Source organism: Mya arenaria, chromosome 10 (assembly GCF_026914265.1).
Source record: "Mya arenaria isolate MELC-2E11 chromosome 10, ASM2691426v1".
Classification (NCBI taxonomy): domain Eukaryota; kingdom Metazoa; phylum Mollusca; class Bivalvia; order Myida; family Myidae; genus Mya; species Mya arenaria.
This window is the reverse complement of record NC_069131.1, coordinates 74,168,446-74,187,203: the sequence shown is the minus strand read 5'-3', so window position 1 is coordinate 74,187,203 and position 18,758 is coordinate 74,168,446. Positions and strand designations below refer to the sequence as shown.

Below are 18,758 nucleotides of genomic sequence, written 5' to 3'. Positions count from 1 at the left end.
TAAGAATGTTACAAAAGAGTTTAGATATTAAATAGGTGACTATGTAAACCATGCCTTAAGTGAGGCCAATATTGGATGGCAAAAACACTCTTACGAATGTTACAAAAGTGCTAAGGTATTAAATAAGCGACTTACGTAAACCCTGACTTCAGTGAGGCCAGTATGGGATGGTGAAAGTTGCGGCTGTGTACGTGGATGATCTCTGCTATAACCTCCACCAGGTCTTGGTAATTCATATTCTTATTGGTCCCCATAAGGCTGATCTGTTCATAGCTGGGATATCAGGTTAAGTTAAAATCCCTTCAGTACTCAAAACTTGTCGTCTATCTTACACTGTTTGTGAAATAAGCTACTTTAGCTAGGCATATTATGCTCGCTCTCACAATGGTTGTTCTTATGAGGTAAACTTAATTACCCATAGGAAACCCACTTGTCCAACTCAGTTTAAACATTTTATATTGAGCTAAAGTACAGTGTATGTCAATATAATTACATATTCGATATACTTAAGCTCACTAAAATATGTCCAGCAATGGTAAACATCAACCAAATTTAAATCATGAAGGTCATAAAACAAACCTGGGATATTGAGATGAAGATTAAGTGTGCTTAACACTTTGCTTACAGGAAACTATGTTATAGTTATTGCACACCTACCAGAGTTATTGAAATTATACACAAACGTAAAGCGTGAGTTGTAGAATTTAATTTGCAAGGGTAGTGGGTGTAGTCACCTCTTTGTACCATATTGTCATAGTAAGCGTTCAATAAGAGATGTGCATATTTTGGTATGTTGTAACCCATGTAGTTCATCTACACCCTACTTATTGCACGGTACTACTGGTTACCATCCTGATATGAGAAGTTATGAAGGAACCCCAAAAAAATAAACTCCTCTCTACATGTTGTGTTTCTTTAAGGCCATTTTACCTTGGCGTTGCACCATCCTGCCATTTTTGACTGCTGCACCTTCTGCCCATTCAAAGGCTCCCAATCTAATGTTCTGCTTGAAAAACTGTAGTTTATTACTGTTATAAGTTATAAGAGGAAAGGTCATTTTCCAAAAATACTTAAATACAAGAAATCTGATCAAGATACATTTTAAACCGATGCCAGTTTATTTGGGAATGAGGAGGTGCATACCCAGTTTATGTCCTGTGCATAACCAGCAGATGGCAGAGTAGAAGATGACATGTCAGTTGTTCCAGGATGCCTGTTCATGAAAGTGTAAACAGTGTTGCATTACAGCTGTGCCCTTTATGGAAAACAATAACCATGCTCTTTGTCAATCCTAGAAGAAACATTAGTATATAAATGTACAAACCAAACAAAGGATACAAGTCCATTGTTTTCTGCCTGGCACGGATGTATTCACACAGCTGACCACAGAGATGTGATAGGAGGATTTCAAAGTCCGCCCCTGGGCCCGGCATCCCCATAGCAACACTGTCCTGCTGTCTGACTGCCTCTTCCATGCGCCGTAACTCTTGGAGAAGAACGAGGTAGGAGTTACGTAATGTCTGTGAAAATCGATAAGACTACTTTTACGTATGAATACATAAGAATTTACATATATCTGAGTGTAGGAATGTATTCAGGAGTCTAAAAAATAGAAGTTATGTATGTCTGAATATCAGCTGAAACAGCATAACATGTTTACTGTATAGGAATAATTTGCAATGCACAAAGTTTAAAATGCCTTAATGTTGTTTGGTTTCAAAAAAAGGAAATGCCTTACTTATTATGTCGAATTTTAATTCCGAAATGTTGAATTAACAATGTCTTCATAAAAAAGGGATTATTAACACTGCAGAAACTTAATTTATCATAATCTGTAACGTATCAGGATCAGGGCCAATTTCATTAAGAACCCTAGGAGTTATTTTGTACCTCAACAATACTTTTAACAGTGCACAATTACTGTGGAGATTCTGTCATGCACAAAATTGCCGCTAGAATTTTTTGAAACAATTACATACATCTTTTGGGCGACCAAACCACTTCTGTTCGAGAAATCCCAGGGAATTGTATGTCTTCTCAGCTGTGGCGAACTGCGAGAGCGTGTGCACCATCAACCCCCACGAGGAGCCGAACGTTGCCTTGTGGATCTCCTTCTCCTTGTCCTGGAGAGCGGAGAAGTTGAAAAAGCATAAAATAGATATATATGCTATTCACGTGTTTAGAAGGTGTGTAAGCAGCATGGTAGCTTATTTGGTAGAGCACTAGCCCTGTCAGCAAAGGGTCCCTGGTTCAAGCCCTGGTCTGGTTGTACTTTTTTCTAACCCTGTGACCTATACAAAACCTACTATATGTATGCCTGTGTTAGTTTACACATTATAATATGTGTACATTATCAGTCAGGATTCATTTCAAAATGGAAGGAGATGTTTTACATTTAGTTGTCTAAATGTATTATATATACAATTCAAGATTCTTCAGAACACCAAGACTAGCTCAATGAGATGGAAGTTACATACAAGTTTTCAACAAAGAGCTTATAATAGCCATGCTTTACAAAGGGCGCATACCGGATTTCGAAAATAGATGGCCTCATTTTGGGGGCATAACTTTAGGCATGTGCCCTTTGAACTTGAGCATAAAACATAGATGGTTTGAATGCATAGAGAGTTTGAAGGTTCTTTTCCTAGAAGATGGATGGGGGAGGCAATTTCAGTGTTTAATTATGTACCCTCTAGCACTGGTATCCTCATATTCAATGACATATATCTGAGGGAGAATGTCACAGTACTGACTCACATAGGTCGGACAGTAGACAGCAGACAGTAGTGCTGTGATTTATCCAGGCTGGTGAGCTCTCATGTTCTGCCCTGTGTAAGTCAGTACAGCGATATTGGGTTAACAAAACTTATAAAGCAGTTATTTCGTATTTTTCCATTAAAAAAGAGTACTGGGTATGTCTACAAGGTAGAATTCATTCCTTATGCGTGATTGGCTAGTCGGTGTTATCACCTGATATTACCGAGGTAGGTTTATAGCTTAATTATGTCACCTGTTAAGTACAAGCCTTTGTAGCTAAGTGAGTTAGACTCCAGACTGCAATTTTGGCGACGCGGGTTCGATCCCGGTCTCCGGCACAATTTTTTTTTACATTTTGGTACTTTTTTTTACAATTATGATATCAAAGCCTAATACATTCTATTAGATAATTGTCCTGAGATTCGTTACAGAAAAAAACTTTTTTTGGCGCCAATCTGTGACATAGTCCCTTTAAAGGGGCTGTACTCCGTATGAAGAAATAGCTAAAAAAAAAAAGAGAAAATTGTCGAAAACTGACATAAACTTGGTATCAATGTGTACAATTCATTGATATTTACTAACTGAAGTACCACATAGTATACAATTAATTTATTTTTCGCAGTTTTTTCGTATTTTTCCATTTAAAAAGATTACTAGGTATGTCTACCTGATGTGTGGCTGGTCGATGTTATCACGTGATATTACCAAGTTAGGTATATAGCTTAAATATTCCTAAAGTTTACATAAAGCCTTCGTAGCACAGTGGATACAACACTGGACTGCAATTTTGGCAACACTGGTTCGAACCCGGGCTCTGACTCAATTTTCTTTTTTCATTTTTGTAAAAAAATTTACAATTATGATATCAAAGAGTAAAACATTTTACCGGTATTAAATAATTGTCTTGAGATTCGTTACAGAAAAAAATATTTTTGGTGCCAATCTGGTGCTATTTATTACTGATTTTGCACGGTAAGTTTAAAAATTATTCAAACTAAAAACCTTAATCAAATATTTTAAATCAAATGCTCATCATTTTGTGATTGAATCTGACTGAAATATATCAGAAACATGTACATATATATATATATATATATATACATATATATATATATATATATACATATATATATATATATATATATATATATATATATATATATATATATATATATATATATATATATATATATATAAGCAAAATGTAAGGAAATATGTGTACAAATATATCTCATGGTATAACATATGAACCCAAATGCAACTCCACCAATCTAGTTAAAAAGGTCCATGGTGCATCACCAGAACCTGCATAGATATGAGTACACATAATTTAAGCCAAAATACGCCAAGTAGTGCTGTAAATATATGTATGTCCAAATAAAATAAAATAATTTGTTATTTCACACCATTAATTCCTTTGCCTTGTCATACGCAAATTGTCCTAGGGCCTGGAAGTATGTCTGTAGAGTTCCGCTCTCCTTTGCCCCTGGCGGTGACCCTGGTGTTGTTGGTAGTGACATTGTTATGTCTACAACAAAAAATTATTCAAACATAAAGAGAAAATTTTAATAAGTAGTTCAAGTTTGTACTTTAGTTTAAAAAGATTTTTGTCGCAAATATGTCATACAGTATGTGCAAAATAGAGATAAACAAAATTTCTAATTATTTTCACGATAACAACAATATATGACATGACATGTCAGTTTAATCAATATTAGATTTGGCATTGATTTAATAGATATTTACAGGTTTATAACAATAATTAATTGTTAGTGTAATGCAACCTTCAGAAAAGTTCACACTTCAGTGAATCCAACAAGTAAAATATTCTTCAGATCGTAAGGTTGAAAATACAAAAACTACTCTTAGATAGGAATAAAAACATTAACACATTAAGAAAATTTAAAACCTATAATATATTATTTTGTAAATAATTAATTCGAGTCACTTTTGCAGATTTCATAGTGTATATTTTTCTAAAGTTCCGTATGTGAACCGGAAGTGACCTGTAAAAATGGCGAAGGGTAAGTGTCGTGTTTTATGCGGAAAGTTTTGCATTTTATTCCATGTCTGAAAGATAACATACGATCAATTATTATCGTTTAGGTTGAATTAAAGTTGCGTTTATTGTATGCAACTAATATACTTACTTGTTGTCACTTACTTTCACCATTGTTACACGATGCGTCTGGCCGGCTCGGCTTTTAAAGATGCCACGTCGGCACGTGTTTTTTTAATTTCATCCAACTAATAAGTCGTTTTGTAATGTGTCATGTCTATCAACGGATGTAAACGAGTGTCCTACACATGTTAGAATTTGTGATTGATTTTTTTTTTTTATGTCATTTTATTTCAGGAACATCAATTCTGTACTTGTTCGCAGTAGCGGTTGTCGGACAGGCTTTGACACCATCCACTTTTCTGACAACTGTGGACAGAGATCGTCTGCGATCAGTGTTTGAAGCAGCACAACCGTTCACAGATGCCGCAAATGCACATTATTCTATACTTGGTCTTAAGCTGCTCGGAGCAACAATTGCAAAGGAGCAGGTTTGTAATTTGTATTCTTAAATAATTATTTGAAATTCTATTACATGATTAAAAGTATTGCATTTAGTTTTTGCTCGATTTTGAAATAAAGTTAACCATTGGCATGTCTCCATCTTTGTCATAATGAGGGAATTGTGTACATTGAAATACTATGCTTTATAGCAATATCTGTTTCTTTTCAGGAGGTGTGTAAAAGTGTAACATCCAGTGTTGACACCAACAGTGTGGCTTCCTGGTTCCACGCTTCAACAGCAGCAAAAGCGCTGAGTAACTGTAAGCTGGCACCTGGCAGTGCCCAGAAACTGCTTGGGGATGCTATCTCTCAGGATTCCAGCGTTGCTGATATCTACTTCTCATTCTTTGCCCTTAAAAATTTGGGACTGACTGGTGAGTTATTAAATTAAATGTTCGACTGAAGTAATGATCAAGTCCATGTGACTGTCTTTCAAACTACAAAATAATACTTTAGCAAATAGGTAAAGGGTTAAATTTTTCTTTAAAATAATATGTAATTATCATTAAACTAACGGAAAGACAATCAGATTATGCTTATGATTGACATTTATGGGACTTGACACCAGATGGCCTCAAATAGCATGTGAAAGACATGTGATGAGTACAGATACAAATACTGGAATTTATGTGGTAGACAAACCAAATAAATGTGATACACCAATAAGTTAAAATCGATGCATTGTACACAATGATATCAATTTTATGTAAGTCTCTTCTTGCCATGGCATAATCTGGTGTCAAGTCTGTTTAAGTATCAAGCTTGTGTTTCAAATTACAAAAGTTTACAGCATAAACTGTGTAAAAAAGTTCATATTAAACATTGAAAGTTTTTTAGATTTTTTTCTTATGATTTATGCCAATTTCAGTTGATAATGGCAAAGTTACAGCAGCTTTGACTGAAGCCTTGAAGAAAGATGACAGCCCCATGAGGTAAGCCGATAAAACCAATCTTTGAGATTTTTAGGCCAAGATACTAATCTTTAAGATTTAACAGAGATTTCATTTGTTTAGAATTTAGGAGTAAAGTTTTAAATATCAAAATTGTTTAGTTAGTTAATAATAAAATTGACAATTGTAAAATGACGCAATTCCATGCTTGACTAGATAGTAGGGTAATATTTTGGTTCATTGGAATTATGACATGAATAAATCTTTCTTTTTTTGAATTCTTTCATTCTTGTTAAAGTGAACAATTTAAATTTCAGTTTTGAGGTTATTTTATTTCTTAGCCAAACTTCTCTGACTTCATTTAAAAATACATAGTCTTCATAAAAACATTATCGACCAAACTATGTTTAATTATGAGTTTGCATATTTTCTCTTGCAGTGATGGCTCTCTACCTCGATCTTTGTGTCTGAGATAGATGATGTCTATAAATACTTCAACTCAATAGAAGACATGTTGAATTATGATATATAAATCATTATACCTTTTCTCTTGCAGCCATGGCTTTGCCTTCAACATTGTGTCAGAGATAGGAGGGGCTGATGTGAACAGATACTTTGACCTGATAGAAGACATTGTAGCTCAAGCCGATGAAGTGGATGATAAATATCTTCAGGTATGTGCGTGGAAATTCATGCATTGATGATACAATCTGACTTACATGAACGTTTAGGCAGAAAACTTATTTATCACATCTACATTGTGAGGATTGTATGTACTCGTATTTTAATGTTTTAAAAGTGATGCAGGTGTCAAAAAGCGAGCTCTAATTGACAAGTCATTGCTTTAAAAAAAATTAATGCATATATGATACTTATAATCTGTATTGTTATATTGTTCTTTTATATATAAATTAATGTTTGCAATCCATTTTAGTATTTGGAAGTATTTGGGTGTGGGCAGTGCTGATTCATTTTCTTCTGAAATATGATGAACTCATCATGATTAATTGTTGTCCTTTCAGTACGAAGGTGGTTTATTCGTGACAGCTTCAGTGGTAGAAGGGGCCTACAAATTATCTGCCAAGGCCAACAAGGCTCCGGTTATTTCTCAGGTAGATACTCTCATTCATTTATTACTTTTGGCAATTAAAGGTATATTCTTTCTTAACTTGGCAAGGAAAAAATGAGAACTTGATTATTTTACAGACTTTATTTAAACGTGATAGGGTTACAAATGAAAATTTCTTTAACTCTATCATTCAACGATGTAGAAGTTTTACTCATATTTTTGGTCAAATAAATAGAACAGTTGTATAACGTGATGATACATTTTGTTGTTATTTGTCATCTGTATGCCTCGTACAGTGACAATGAAAGTTTAGAAACATATATTTGATAAAAAAAACATGGTAAACCATTGAAGATCTTCATGTATGTGTATTATGTTTCAGGATAAAGTGTTGAAGTTTGCCAACTATTTGCTGAGCCGTAAACATGTCCACCAACTGAAGTCCGCCTACAAACTCCTGGCAGCTGTCTCCATCCTTACCACTAACAAGGTCTGTTTTTGGCAAAATTGATTGCTTAAATGTGTTGAATTGGTTATAGATGCATGCAATAATGGAAGATAAGTTGTATTATCAACACATGGCATGATTTCGATAATTTTTCCAATTTAGCCTTTTTAAAATAGCTTCATTTTTCAGACTTAAATCTTGCCTCACTGTTTTTACAAATGTAAGAAATAGAGACACCTGCAACTCACATTTATTCTCTTGAATGGGCCTTTGGGACTCTCACTTTTCACTCTTAAGTTAGAACCCTGTACCTGTTTAATTTTTATGCCCCCAAAGGTGGGCATATTAAAATTGCACCGTCTGTCCGTCCGTCCGTCCGGCTCTGTAATTTTCCCTTGTATGGACAGATTTTAAAATAACTTGCCACATGTGTTCCACATACCAAGACGACGTGTCGCGTGCAAGACTCGTGTCCCTACCACAAAGGTCAAGGTCACACTTAAGTGTTTATTCACAATGGAGTGCTGCGTATAAGGACATAGAGTATAGGTTGTCGTGTCCGGGCTGTAACTTTCTCTTGTATAGACAGATTTTAAAATAACTTGCCACATGTGTACCACATACCAAGACGACGTGTCGCGTGCAAGACCCGTGTCCGTAACTCAAAGGTCAAGGTCACACTTTGTGTTTATTCACAATGGAGTGCTGCATATAAGGACATAGAGTATAGGTTGTCGTGTCCGGGCTGTAACTTTCCCTTGTATGGACAGATTTTAAAATAACTTGCCACATGTGTTTCACATACCAAGACGACATGTCGCGTGCAAGACCCGTGTCCCTACCTCAAAGGTCAAGGTCACACTTAGTGTTTATTCACAATGGAGCGCTGCATATAAGGACATAGAGTATAGGTTGTCGTGTCTGGGCTGTAACTTTCTCTTGTATGGACAGATTTTGAAATAACTTGCCACATGTGTTCCACATACCAAGACGACGTGTCGCGTGCAAGACCCGTGTCCCTGCCTCAAAGGTCAAGGTCACACTTAGTGTTTATTTACAATGGAGTGCTGCATATAAGGACATAGAGTATAGGTTGTCGTGTCCGGGCTGTAACTTTCCCTTGTATGGACAGATTTTAAAATAACTTGCCACATGTGTTCCACATACCAAGACGACGTGTCGCGTGCAAGACCCGTGTCCCTGCCTCAAAGTTCAAAGTCACACTTAGTGTTTATTTACAATGGAGTGCTGCATATAAGGACATAGAGTATAGGTTGTCGTGTCCGGGCTGTAACTTTCCCTTGTATGGACAGATTTTAAAATAACTTGCCATATGTGTTCCACATACCAAGACGACGTGTTGCGTGCAAGACCCGTGTCCCTGCCTCAAAGGTCAAGGTCACACATAGTGTTTATTCACAATGGAGTGCTGCATATAAGGACATAGAGTATAGGTTGTCGTGTCCGGGCTGTAACTTTCCCTTGTATGGACAGATTTTAAAATGACTTGCCACATGTGTTCCACATACCAAGATGACGTGTCGCGTGCAAGACCCGTGTCCCTACCTCAAAGGTCAAGGTCACACTTAGTGTTTATTCACAATGGAGTGCTGCATACAAGGACATAGGGCATAGGTTGTCGTGTCCGGGCTGTAACTTTCTCTTGTATGGACAGATTTTAAAATAACTTGCCACATGTGTTCCACATACGAAGACGACGTGTCGTGTGCAAGACCCATGTCCCTACCTCTAAGGTGAAAGATACACTTAGTGTTTATTCACAAGGGAATTCTGAATATAAGGACATAACAGTGTAGGTTGTCAAGTATGGGTGGTATTTTTTATATGTCCAGAGGCAATTTAAAATAACTTGCCATATGTATTTGACACGTAAAGGCAAGATCAACTTTTCATGTACTGACCTTGTTCGTAGGTCAATGTCATATTCGGGGGCACTCGTCACATACTGTGACAGCTCTTGTTTTTTTCTATATTGTTCTAATTATATGCAAATTCAAATAGATGAACAATTTATCGCAAGACAGACATTACTCCTACTACTAATTTAAATGGAGTTAGTCTGTTCGGCCCTGGGCCCTTAAAATATGTACATGAACTAACAATGAACCATATTATCACTTTCAGTACCATATTCCTGTAGCTGTAACCTTGGCGAGCCCCGTGTCTGTCAGCCAGTCGAAACCAACAGTCCAGGTAAGATGGTGACTCCAACATGTTGTGAAAGCTTTCTGTTACCTGAGAAATAAAGTTTAGTATTAAGCTTGTCTGTCTGTTTGTTGTTGTTTTTTAGAAAAAGGTCAAGATATTGCAATAGCTCCGCTATCCTAGGCATTGCCTTCCAAAAACTTAAGTCTTGGCCATACCAAAAGCTGTTGAAGATAATCACATAAGACCTGTGTACTAAAGTTGCAAGATACCAGGTGTGGTAAGGCCCTTGACCCCAGCCTTTTTTATTTCGGTTTATGAGTTAAATATAAATTCTTGGGAACTTGTCCATAAGAAAGTAAACCACAATATTGTTGTATTCTGCAGGTTCGTGTTTCAAACATCATGGGTGGTAGCTTGGGCAAGATGACAGTGACCGCAGACAGTGCCAAAAACCTTGGAGACCAGTCTGTCGTCATCAGCAAGAAACCATTTAAGGCTACTTCTGATGAGTAAGGGAACATGTTAACAAGTTTGTCACATATTTCTAACTCTAAAAGTAAAAATAATTATTGTATAGAATCTTGGGAACTTTGTTTCCAACAATTTAAATAAAAAGGTATTATTAATCAATATCAATCTCTAGTGTGCACCTTCTTGAGTTTTAGGATTGATTTTTATTTTACATTTCTCTTTAATCTTCAGTGCCTTGTTTGAGATGGACTTTATGGCTAACAAGCCATCCAGTGGCTTCTACAACGTTGCTATCAGTGTTGCCCCAGCCAAGGCTGACTCACGGTTGCTGGGGGTGACTGGTGCATCGGTAACTGTCAAGGTCACAACCCAGGTCTCCCTGGAGAATGTGGAAATCGGTGTGGCAGACAGGGACCAGGTGGTGGCACCTAAACCTACACGGTGAGTTAAACTTCATGAACTGAAAATAAATACCTACTTTTTGTAGCTGTTCATTTATACTATTTCTCAAAGCTATTGTTGTCTATGCTTCAGACTATCCATTCTCAGTTTAGAATAAACAATTTTTTTAAATTATTATACTGGGCGCCAACCTCCCGAGTTTGCTGCACACGTTTTATATAAGAAAAACCTATAAATATCTTTAATTATTATACTGGGCGCCAACCTCCCGAGTTTGCTGCACACGTTTTATTAAAGAAAAACCTATAAATATCTTTAATTATTATACTCGGCACCAACCTCCCGAGTTTGCTGCACACGTTTTATTAAAGAAAAACTTATAAATATCTTTAATTATTATACTGGGCGCCAACCTCCTGAGTTTGCTGCACACGTTTTATTAAAGAAAAACCTATTAATATCTTTTCATGGTACAGCACCAGAACTGTTGGTGGGTTATACCCGTTACATTAGTTAAGCGTTAGTGACAGCATGCTATGTTAGTATATAAACTAATATCTAAGGCCTTAGATTAGCAGTGACCATGGTTTGACTTTATTTGATCCATGGTCATTAAGTTTCTTTTCATGTGAAATAAAGTTCACAAGATGCCCAAAGCGTTCCATTTTGTAATTTAAATTTAACAATTAGTCTTATTTCTGCTTGTCACAGTTTGTATTACTGAGTAAAAAAACCTGACAATTTCTTTTTCAGGGTTCAACACCCAGGCCGTGTTGGCGCAGCCCTGGAGGCTGACTTCCACCAGAAGGTGATCATGAAGTTCTTGCTGAAGGACAAGATGTCGGGCTCAGCTTTTCCCGCACACCAGACATTTGTGAGACTCACTAACGCCGAGTCTAAGCAGGAGATCATTTTTGTGGCGGAGGCAGATAATTCCAACAACTACAAGTTTGATCTGGTATGTCATAGGTTCCTCTTTTGTAGAGATCTAAAAAGAACATCTTTTAAAGATTTATTATGCCCCCCTTCGAAGAAGGGGGTATATTGCTTTGCACAGGCATGTCGGTATGTCGGTCGGTCCGTCGGTAGACCAAAGCTTGTCCGAGTGATAACTCGACAATTCCTGGATGATGGTCATCAAACTTCTAATGAAGGTTGGGCCTGACCAGTAGATGACCCCTATTGATTTTGGGGGTAATCGGGTCAAAGGTCAAGGTCAGAGTGACCTTTAATGGTAAAATAATTTTAAAGCTTGTCCGAGTGATAACTCAACAATGCCTGCACCCATGGCCCTCAAACTTGACATGGAGGTTGGGTCTGACCAGTAGATGACCCTTATTGTTTTTGGGGGTCTTCAGGCCAAAGGTCAAGGTCACAGTGACCTTGAATGGTAAAAGGTTGTCCGAGTGATAACGTGACAATGCCTGCACCCATGGCCCTCAAACTTGACTTGGAGGTTAGGCCTGACCAGTAGCTGACCCCTATTGTTTTTTGGTCTCAATGGGTCAAAGGTCAAGGTCACAGTGACCTTGAATGGTAAAAGGTTGTTCGAGTGATAACTCAACAATGCCTGCACCCATGGCCCTCAAACTTGACATGGAGGTTGGGCCTGACCAGTAGATGACCCCTATTGTTTTTGGGGGTCATTGGGCCAAAGGTCAAGGTCACAGTGACCTTGAATGGTAAAAGGTTGTCTGATTGATAACTCAACAATGCCTGCACCCATGGCCCTCAAACTTGACTTGGAGGTTGGGCCTGACCAGTAGATGACCCCTATTGTTTTTGGGGGTCATTGGGCCAAAGGTCAAGGTCACAGTGACCTTGAATGGTAAAAGGATGTCCGATTGATAATTCAACAATGCCTGCACCCATGGCCCTCAAACTTGACTTGGAGGTTGGGCCTGGCCAGAAGATGGTCCCTATTGATTTAAGGGGTCATTGGGCCAAAGGTCAAGGTCACAGTGACCTGGAATGGTAAAAGGTTATCCGAGTGATTACTTGACAATGGCTGCACCCATGGCCCTCAAACTTGATTTGGAGGTTGAGCCTGGCCAGAAGATTGTCCCTATTAATTATACCCCCCAAAACAAAGTTTGGGGGGGGTATACTGGAATCGGGTTGTCCGTCTGTCTGTCCGTCTGTCCGTCCGTTTTTTTTTTGTCCGGGATTCATCTTTGTCGTTATTGAACAAATCTTTTTCAAACTTTCAGATATTAATGGCCATGATGTAAACTTGCGCCTCTGTGAAATTGGTACGGGTCACATGACCCTGACCAGAGTTACCTCCCCTTGATGTGTTAAAGTAGGCAAAATAAGCCCTGTCCGGGATTCATCTTTGTTATTATTCAACAAATCTTTATCAAACTTTCAGAAATTAATGGCCATGTTGTAAACTTTCGCCTCTGTGAATTTGGTACAGGTCACATGACCCTGACTGGAGTTATCTCCCCTTTTAGGCAAAATTAGCTTTGTCCGGCCTAACTCCAGGGCAAACAACCTAGACATGGAGGGGTGGGGGGTATTCGTTAGCCTATGGCTTACAGTTCTAGTTTTAGGGGTCATTGGGCCAAAGGTCAAGGTCACAGTGACCTTGAATGATAAAAGGTTGTCCAAGTGATAACTCAACAATGCCTGCACCCATGGCCCTCAAACTTGACATGGAGGTTGGGCCTGACCAGTAGATGACCCCTTATGATTTTAGGGGTCAAAGGTCAAGGTCACAGTGACATTGAAAGCAAACTCAACAATTCTTGGACCTATGGTCATCAAACTTGACATGAAGGTTGGGCCTGCCCAGAAGATGACCCCTATCGACTATGGGGGTCATCAGGCCAAGGTCAATGTCACAGTAACCTTTAATGCAAAAAAGTTAACAAATCTTCCCCCACTGATATCTCAACAATGCCTGAACCTATGATCATTAAACTTGACATGGATGTTAAGCCTGACCAGTAGATCACCCTTATTGATTTTAGGATTCATAGAGCCAACGGTCAAGGTCACAGTGATCTTGAATGGTAAAAGGTTGTCCGAGTGATAACTCAACAATGCCTGAACCCATGGCCTTCAAACTTGACTTGGAGTTGCATCTGACTTGTAGATGACCCCTTATGATTTAAGGGGTCCTCGGGTCAAAGGTCAAGGTCACAGTGACCTTGAACGAAAAAAACTTGTCTTGTGATAACTTGACAATGCCTGCACCCATGGCCCTCAAACTTGACATTTAGGTTTCTGGTGACCAGCTGATGACTCTGGATTTTGAGTTCATAGAGTCAAAGGTCATGACAGCATAACACACTTTATCCTCACACTTTAATGGTCATAATCTTAAAACAGCAACAAATCAGCTGTCATTCCGGTCCATGCATATTTCATTCAATTGTCCATATAATCCTGACAACATGGCGCTCAGGGGGGGCATAATGTTTGACAAACATCTCTTGTTTAAACGATGTTTTGTGAAAGTGACTTTTTAATGATTTTTTTTTTTAGAAAGTTCAGATTAATATCTTTGTGTTTCTTTATTCAGCAATAATGGAAAACAATATTCATTCTCTTAAATGAATGTTCTTTTTAAAAACACAGCTTGTCAAAGAGCATGAAGAATTTAGCTTTGCACTCATTACAAATTTGCAATTGATCAGTAAATGTTTGTGTATTGACTAATCTATATTAATAGTAGCTCCAGATAAGGTTTTGGGTAAAAGGGTAATTTACCTCCAGATTTTTAACCAAAAGCTATGTTACACCCTGAAAAATCAGAACATATACTTTCAAATACAAAGAGTATTTACCAACTAAAACCTTTCAGTGTAGAAAGAATGATGTCTTGTTTGAGGTATCATTTTTAAAGAAGATTCTAAACCAGTTGCAAAAATAGACAAATCTACGCATTGACCTTTAATTTAATAGAATTTGGGTTTGTAAAGGAAAGTTATAGGCTGGTACTTTGTATTAAGCTACCCTCCATACATGAAAATCTGATAAATACCTCGGTTACTGAGTAGTTTGCCAATTGATATGAAAAGATGTTTTTATACACAAAGGTTCCAAATCCATTTCTTTTTCAGAATTTTTAATGCTTATTTATGAGTTAAATGGAGCTCTGATTTATTTCGACTAGATTTAACCTTTAGCAAAAAGTAGATTGCATGAAGCATTTTCTATGAACCTTTTTGAATGAGTTACTATTATTAACCTCATCTTGATGTTTACAGAATGTAGGAAGCAGTGCCAAGGATTTCGGCTACAAGTCTGGGAAGTACAGTCTGGAGCTGGTGATTGGAGATGCTGTTATTGAGAACCCCATCGCATGGAACCTTGTGAGTGATTTGGGGACTTGTGCTTTACTTGTAGTGAATACAAAATAACATGTCTATGGTTTACTGGCTAGCGCTTCTTTCTGAGTTTTTAAGGTTAACATGTGACTGCGTTGTCGTTTCAATATCTGACAACTGGATTCTTAATCCATAAAATAAGACCCCATTCCCTTGTGGTATTGTTATAACAACCTGCGTGTAATGTACAGTACAAGCTGTAATAACTTTTAAAATGTTTAAAAATATACAAGTTTAAAATTTAAACTGCTATGGCTGTTACTTTAAAACTTAAGAAATATCCTTTTTAGGCCGATCTTCAACTGACCTTCCCAGCAGCCCCGGGCAAAGCCGAGAAACAAGACCAGTATGCTAAGAAACCGGAAATCAAGGTTAGTTTTTCTTGAATAATATTATTACATGAAATCCTTTATAAATCACATAGTAGCTGGTAAAGCTGGTAGCAGTTACAAGCTTTCTTTGTGGGTTAAATATTTTCTTAAGGTTAATTGCATATTTGCTATATTTGACAGAATGTGATACTTTAAGAAATATTTTCTAATGCAATGTTATAACCTGGCTTCTGGTCAGTAATCAAAAACGGTTGCCACCTCTCCAGGAAAGACCAGGTAAGCTTGGATCGAACTTGGGCAATATTTTGAGCTTCCATGACCCTGGGAAAATAGTTTTGACTTTTGACGAGCAAGCCATTCAGAGTGTACTATACTGTGAAATTATTGACTTGGAGTCTGTTATATATTCTATAAGTAAAATTTTATACAATGAATACGATTTTTCATAAGCATGCTATGTCTCTTAAATTTGAAATGGAAATAATATAATTAATAAAATAAAAATGGCTACACATACAATGAGCCGAGTTTCCCTCATGGAAGAAGGACATATGCCAAATGACAATTTGATTGTTAAAACCATTTGGCTCTTGGCTTAAGGAAATTGTGGGTGTTCAAAATTAAGTATGACTTTATTCCAGCATCTGTTCCGTGAACCAGAGAAGCGGCCATCCCAGACGGTCTCCATGGCGTTCACCCTGTTGGTCCTGGTACCATTTGCGGTCCTCTTCCTCTGCGTAAGTAACTCTGTGTTGGGCCCACTTAACCATAGCTTGTTCATGTAAATTGCCCGAGTGTGTTAGGTTGTAACCTTTCCCAAAATATATTCATGGGTTACAGTATTTTGGAAGACTATTGTCTCTATATAATGTTTTGTGATAATGACATTCCAGTAATAAAACATAATAAAACAATATTTTCAGTATATTTTAATTGTCAGACACAGACATCTGAGTTTTTTTTAATTGTGTATGCATATTTTCTCCCAGATACAGTTTTTATTAGCATCAATGTTAAAAACACACTAGATATTAATTTACTGTAAATTACGGTACATACAATATAAATTGTTATGTTATTACGCTATACTCACTGTCTTTTGAAATCCAACATTGGCATCATGAACAGAACATGCATATGTACATGCAAGACTGTAACACATTCTCACCAATGGAATGTTTTTACTACAAGATAAAACATATTTGAAGTCAGGTTGATGTTAACAAGAAACATTAGCTCAATGAGCTTTTGTCCGACATAACTTTTTTACTTTAAGCAATATGGAAATAAAACGTTTGTAAGTCTTAGTGAACAAAACTGTTTTCTCCTGTTTGCAGTGGATGAAGGTTGGTGTGAACATCTCCAACTTCCCATTCTCCGTCAGTGCTATCGGATTCCATGTCTGTCTTGCAGGTAAGGGATGTTACTAATATTAAGTGTGTTCAAACTTCATACTAAAGATGACTATTGCCAGATATAAACCCTGCTAGAGTGTGATTTCTACATATAATTATATTGTAGAAGCCTCAAGTTCTTATTTTAGGTGGCCATGAGAGGGTTAAGTGTTTATGCAGTGGAGTATCTCTGTTAAAGATTGAAACATGAACATTTTGACTATCAGACTTACTTGTTTACTGGCAATGTATATCAAGTTAACCCATACAGCGAAGATCCACAGGATTGTTTTTATCAACTGATCATTTTTACTAGTATTTGCACATTAATTATGTAGCTTACCTATATTCAAAAATGAATGAAGTTTGACTATTTGGTAACTTGTTAACAACATTCCCCTGCTTGTTCCAGCCGTGTTTGGTCTGTACTACTGCTACTGGACTCACCTGAACATGTTCCAGACGTTACGCTACCTTGGGTTGCTGGGCGTTCCCACCTTTATATTTGGAAACAGAATGCTTAGTGCTATAGCTGCAAGAAGGTGAGAGTCTTGTTACCTTGTCTCTTGTTTTTTTAGATAATCAAATGAAAACGGTTCACATTACTAGAGGCAGTACCCACACATATAGCAAGGCATATCATGTTTGCTTTGATGTATGAGAAGCGATGCCCCTTGTTCAAGTGGAAAAATTGGACATATGTTGACGTAAGCTACGCTCAGCTGCGCTATTGTTTTTTGCTAGTCACAGATAATGCTGTATCACAAACTTTATTATGTTGATGGATTTGTATATCAACCTGTCCCCACTTACTTACTTGGAACAGATTTCTTTTGATACTTTATACTTTATATTATATCTCTATAAAGGTTTGATAATCATTTCTGTGAATTATCTGTAATTCATATTATGTGTAGAGGGCTTCTCTGACTCCTCCTTAAGTTGCCCTTGTCAATTATCCTGGTACAATGTTTTACACATTGTCTTCCATTGTTATTTCAGGAAGGGTGAAAAGTCGTCATAGAGCTCAAGAGGTTCAGCGAAGTATGAATGGGTCCAACAGTGTGTGAGAGAGATGCGTGTTTCCTTGATCATAACACACATCTAGATAACTTATTTACACTGTTCTTTTTCTGGATACCACCATTTTTACACTACATATTTCTTATTTTGGCATGTAAATTCTGCTCTTGATTAAAAAAAAAATAAAAAAATTATCATCCAGAATTTTGGTGTAAAATCTTACAAAATACGACATATGCGTTAAGGTCAGTTAAACTATGTATAAATAATTAAGATTGTTAGATTTATTATATTAATATATTTTACAACATTTTAATTTTCAATATACCAAAGATTCCTTACTTTCAAAGGTATGAACTTGGTACATGTGTAGATAGTTGTGAATAAAGCAGTGAAAATGTTCATCAGGTAGAAGCAGAAACACGGATTGTTCAAAATAACATAGGCGGGAAATAGGTTATTTACCTGGGATCTAAAGACTGATGATTTCCAATATAACAACCGAGCCATTTCTGTATTTTTGTCTTTAATTTCTCCTTAAGTTTAATATACTTTTAAGTCAAAATTTGTAACTGACCCATTGTTAAAATTTTCCTTCAACTATAAGAAAATGTTTAAGACCATTTTAAACAAGCCTCCAGTTAAAATATATGCGATTGTAAAAATAATAGATGTGTTTCTGTTTAAAAAAAAGTTGTTAGAAAGTGTGTTACATTATTTATCGTGCTTTTGTCGTGTCCTTTCAACTAGGATTTTAAAATGATTCCATGTGAATTCCATGTGCATATCTGAATTGATGTATTTATGCAATATCATGTTTTGTGTTTAACTGAGAAAAAATCATGTTGGGTGAATATTGAATTAGTTTATATATTACAATTAAATTTAAATTACTTGTCTTAA

The 18,758-nt window shown here is 36.8% G+C and overlaps 2 protein-coding genes across 3 annotated transcripts in view; one reads left to right on the top strand and one right to left on the bottom strand.

Annotated features, from left to right (window-relative positions):
- LOC128205869 (KICSTOR subunit 2-like) overlaps window positions 1-4,677 on the bottom strand; it is a 19,683-nt gene extending 15,006 nt beyond the window's left edge. For both annotated transcript variants that reach the window (XM_052907893.1, XM_052907894.1), the window contains exons 1-5: window positions 4,542-4,677; window positions 4,164-4,285; window positions 1,980-2,123; window positions 1,339-1,520; window positions 136-273 (exon numbers count right to left, since the gene is read on the bottom strand). In XM_052907893.1, the coding sequence (XP_052763853.1) occupies window positions 136-273; window positions 1,339-1,520; window positions 1,980-2,123; window positions 4,164-4,277 (578 nt within the window). In that variant the 5' untranslated portion in view covers window positions 4,278-4,285; window positions 4,542-4,677. The remainder of the gene's footprint in view (window positions 1-135; window positions 274-1,338; window positions 1,521-1,979; window positions 2,124-4,163; window positions 4,286-4,541) is intronic.
- Window positions 4,649-18,758, top strand: LOC128205867 (dolichyl-diphosphooligosaccharide--protein glycosyltransferase subunit 2-like). The gene is made up of 17 exons (XM_052907892.1): window positions 4,649-4,781; window positions 5,114-5,307; window positions 5,490-5,694; window positions 6,189-6,252; window positions 6,767-6,884; window positions 7,233-7,322; window positions 7,662-7,769; window positions 9,873-9,941; window positions 10,281-10,405; window positions 10,599-10,808; window positions 11,523-11,727; window positions 14,987-15,091; window positions 15,397-15,477; window positions 16,080-16,175; window positions 16,776-16,851; window positions 17,245-17,374; window positions 17,835-18,758. Exons 1-17 carry the CDS (start codon window positions 4,772-4,774, stop codon window positions 17,854-17,856), a joined length of 1,908 nt encoding a protein of 635 aa, XP_052763852.1. The 5' UTR covers window positions 4,649-4,771; the 3' UTR covers window positions 17,857-18,758.

Excerpts from the sequence above, each read along its gene's own strand:
- LOC128205867 (XM_052907892.1), top strand. Across the intron at positions 6,253-6,766 it reads AAAGATGACAGCCCCATGAG|CCATGGCTTTGCCTTCAACA; the intron begins GTAAGCCGATAA and ends TTTCTCTTGCAG. Across the intron at positions 17,375-17,834 it reads AGTGCTATAGCTGCAAGAAG|GAAGGGTGAAAAGTCGTCAT; the intron begins GTGAGAGTCTTG and ends TTGTTATTTCAG.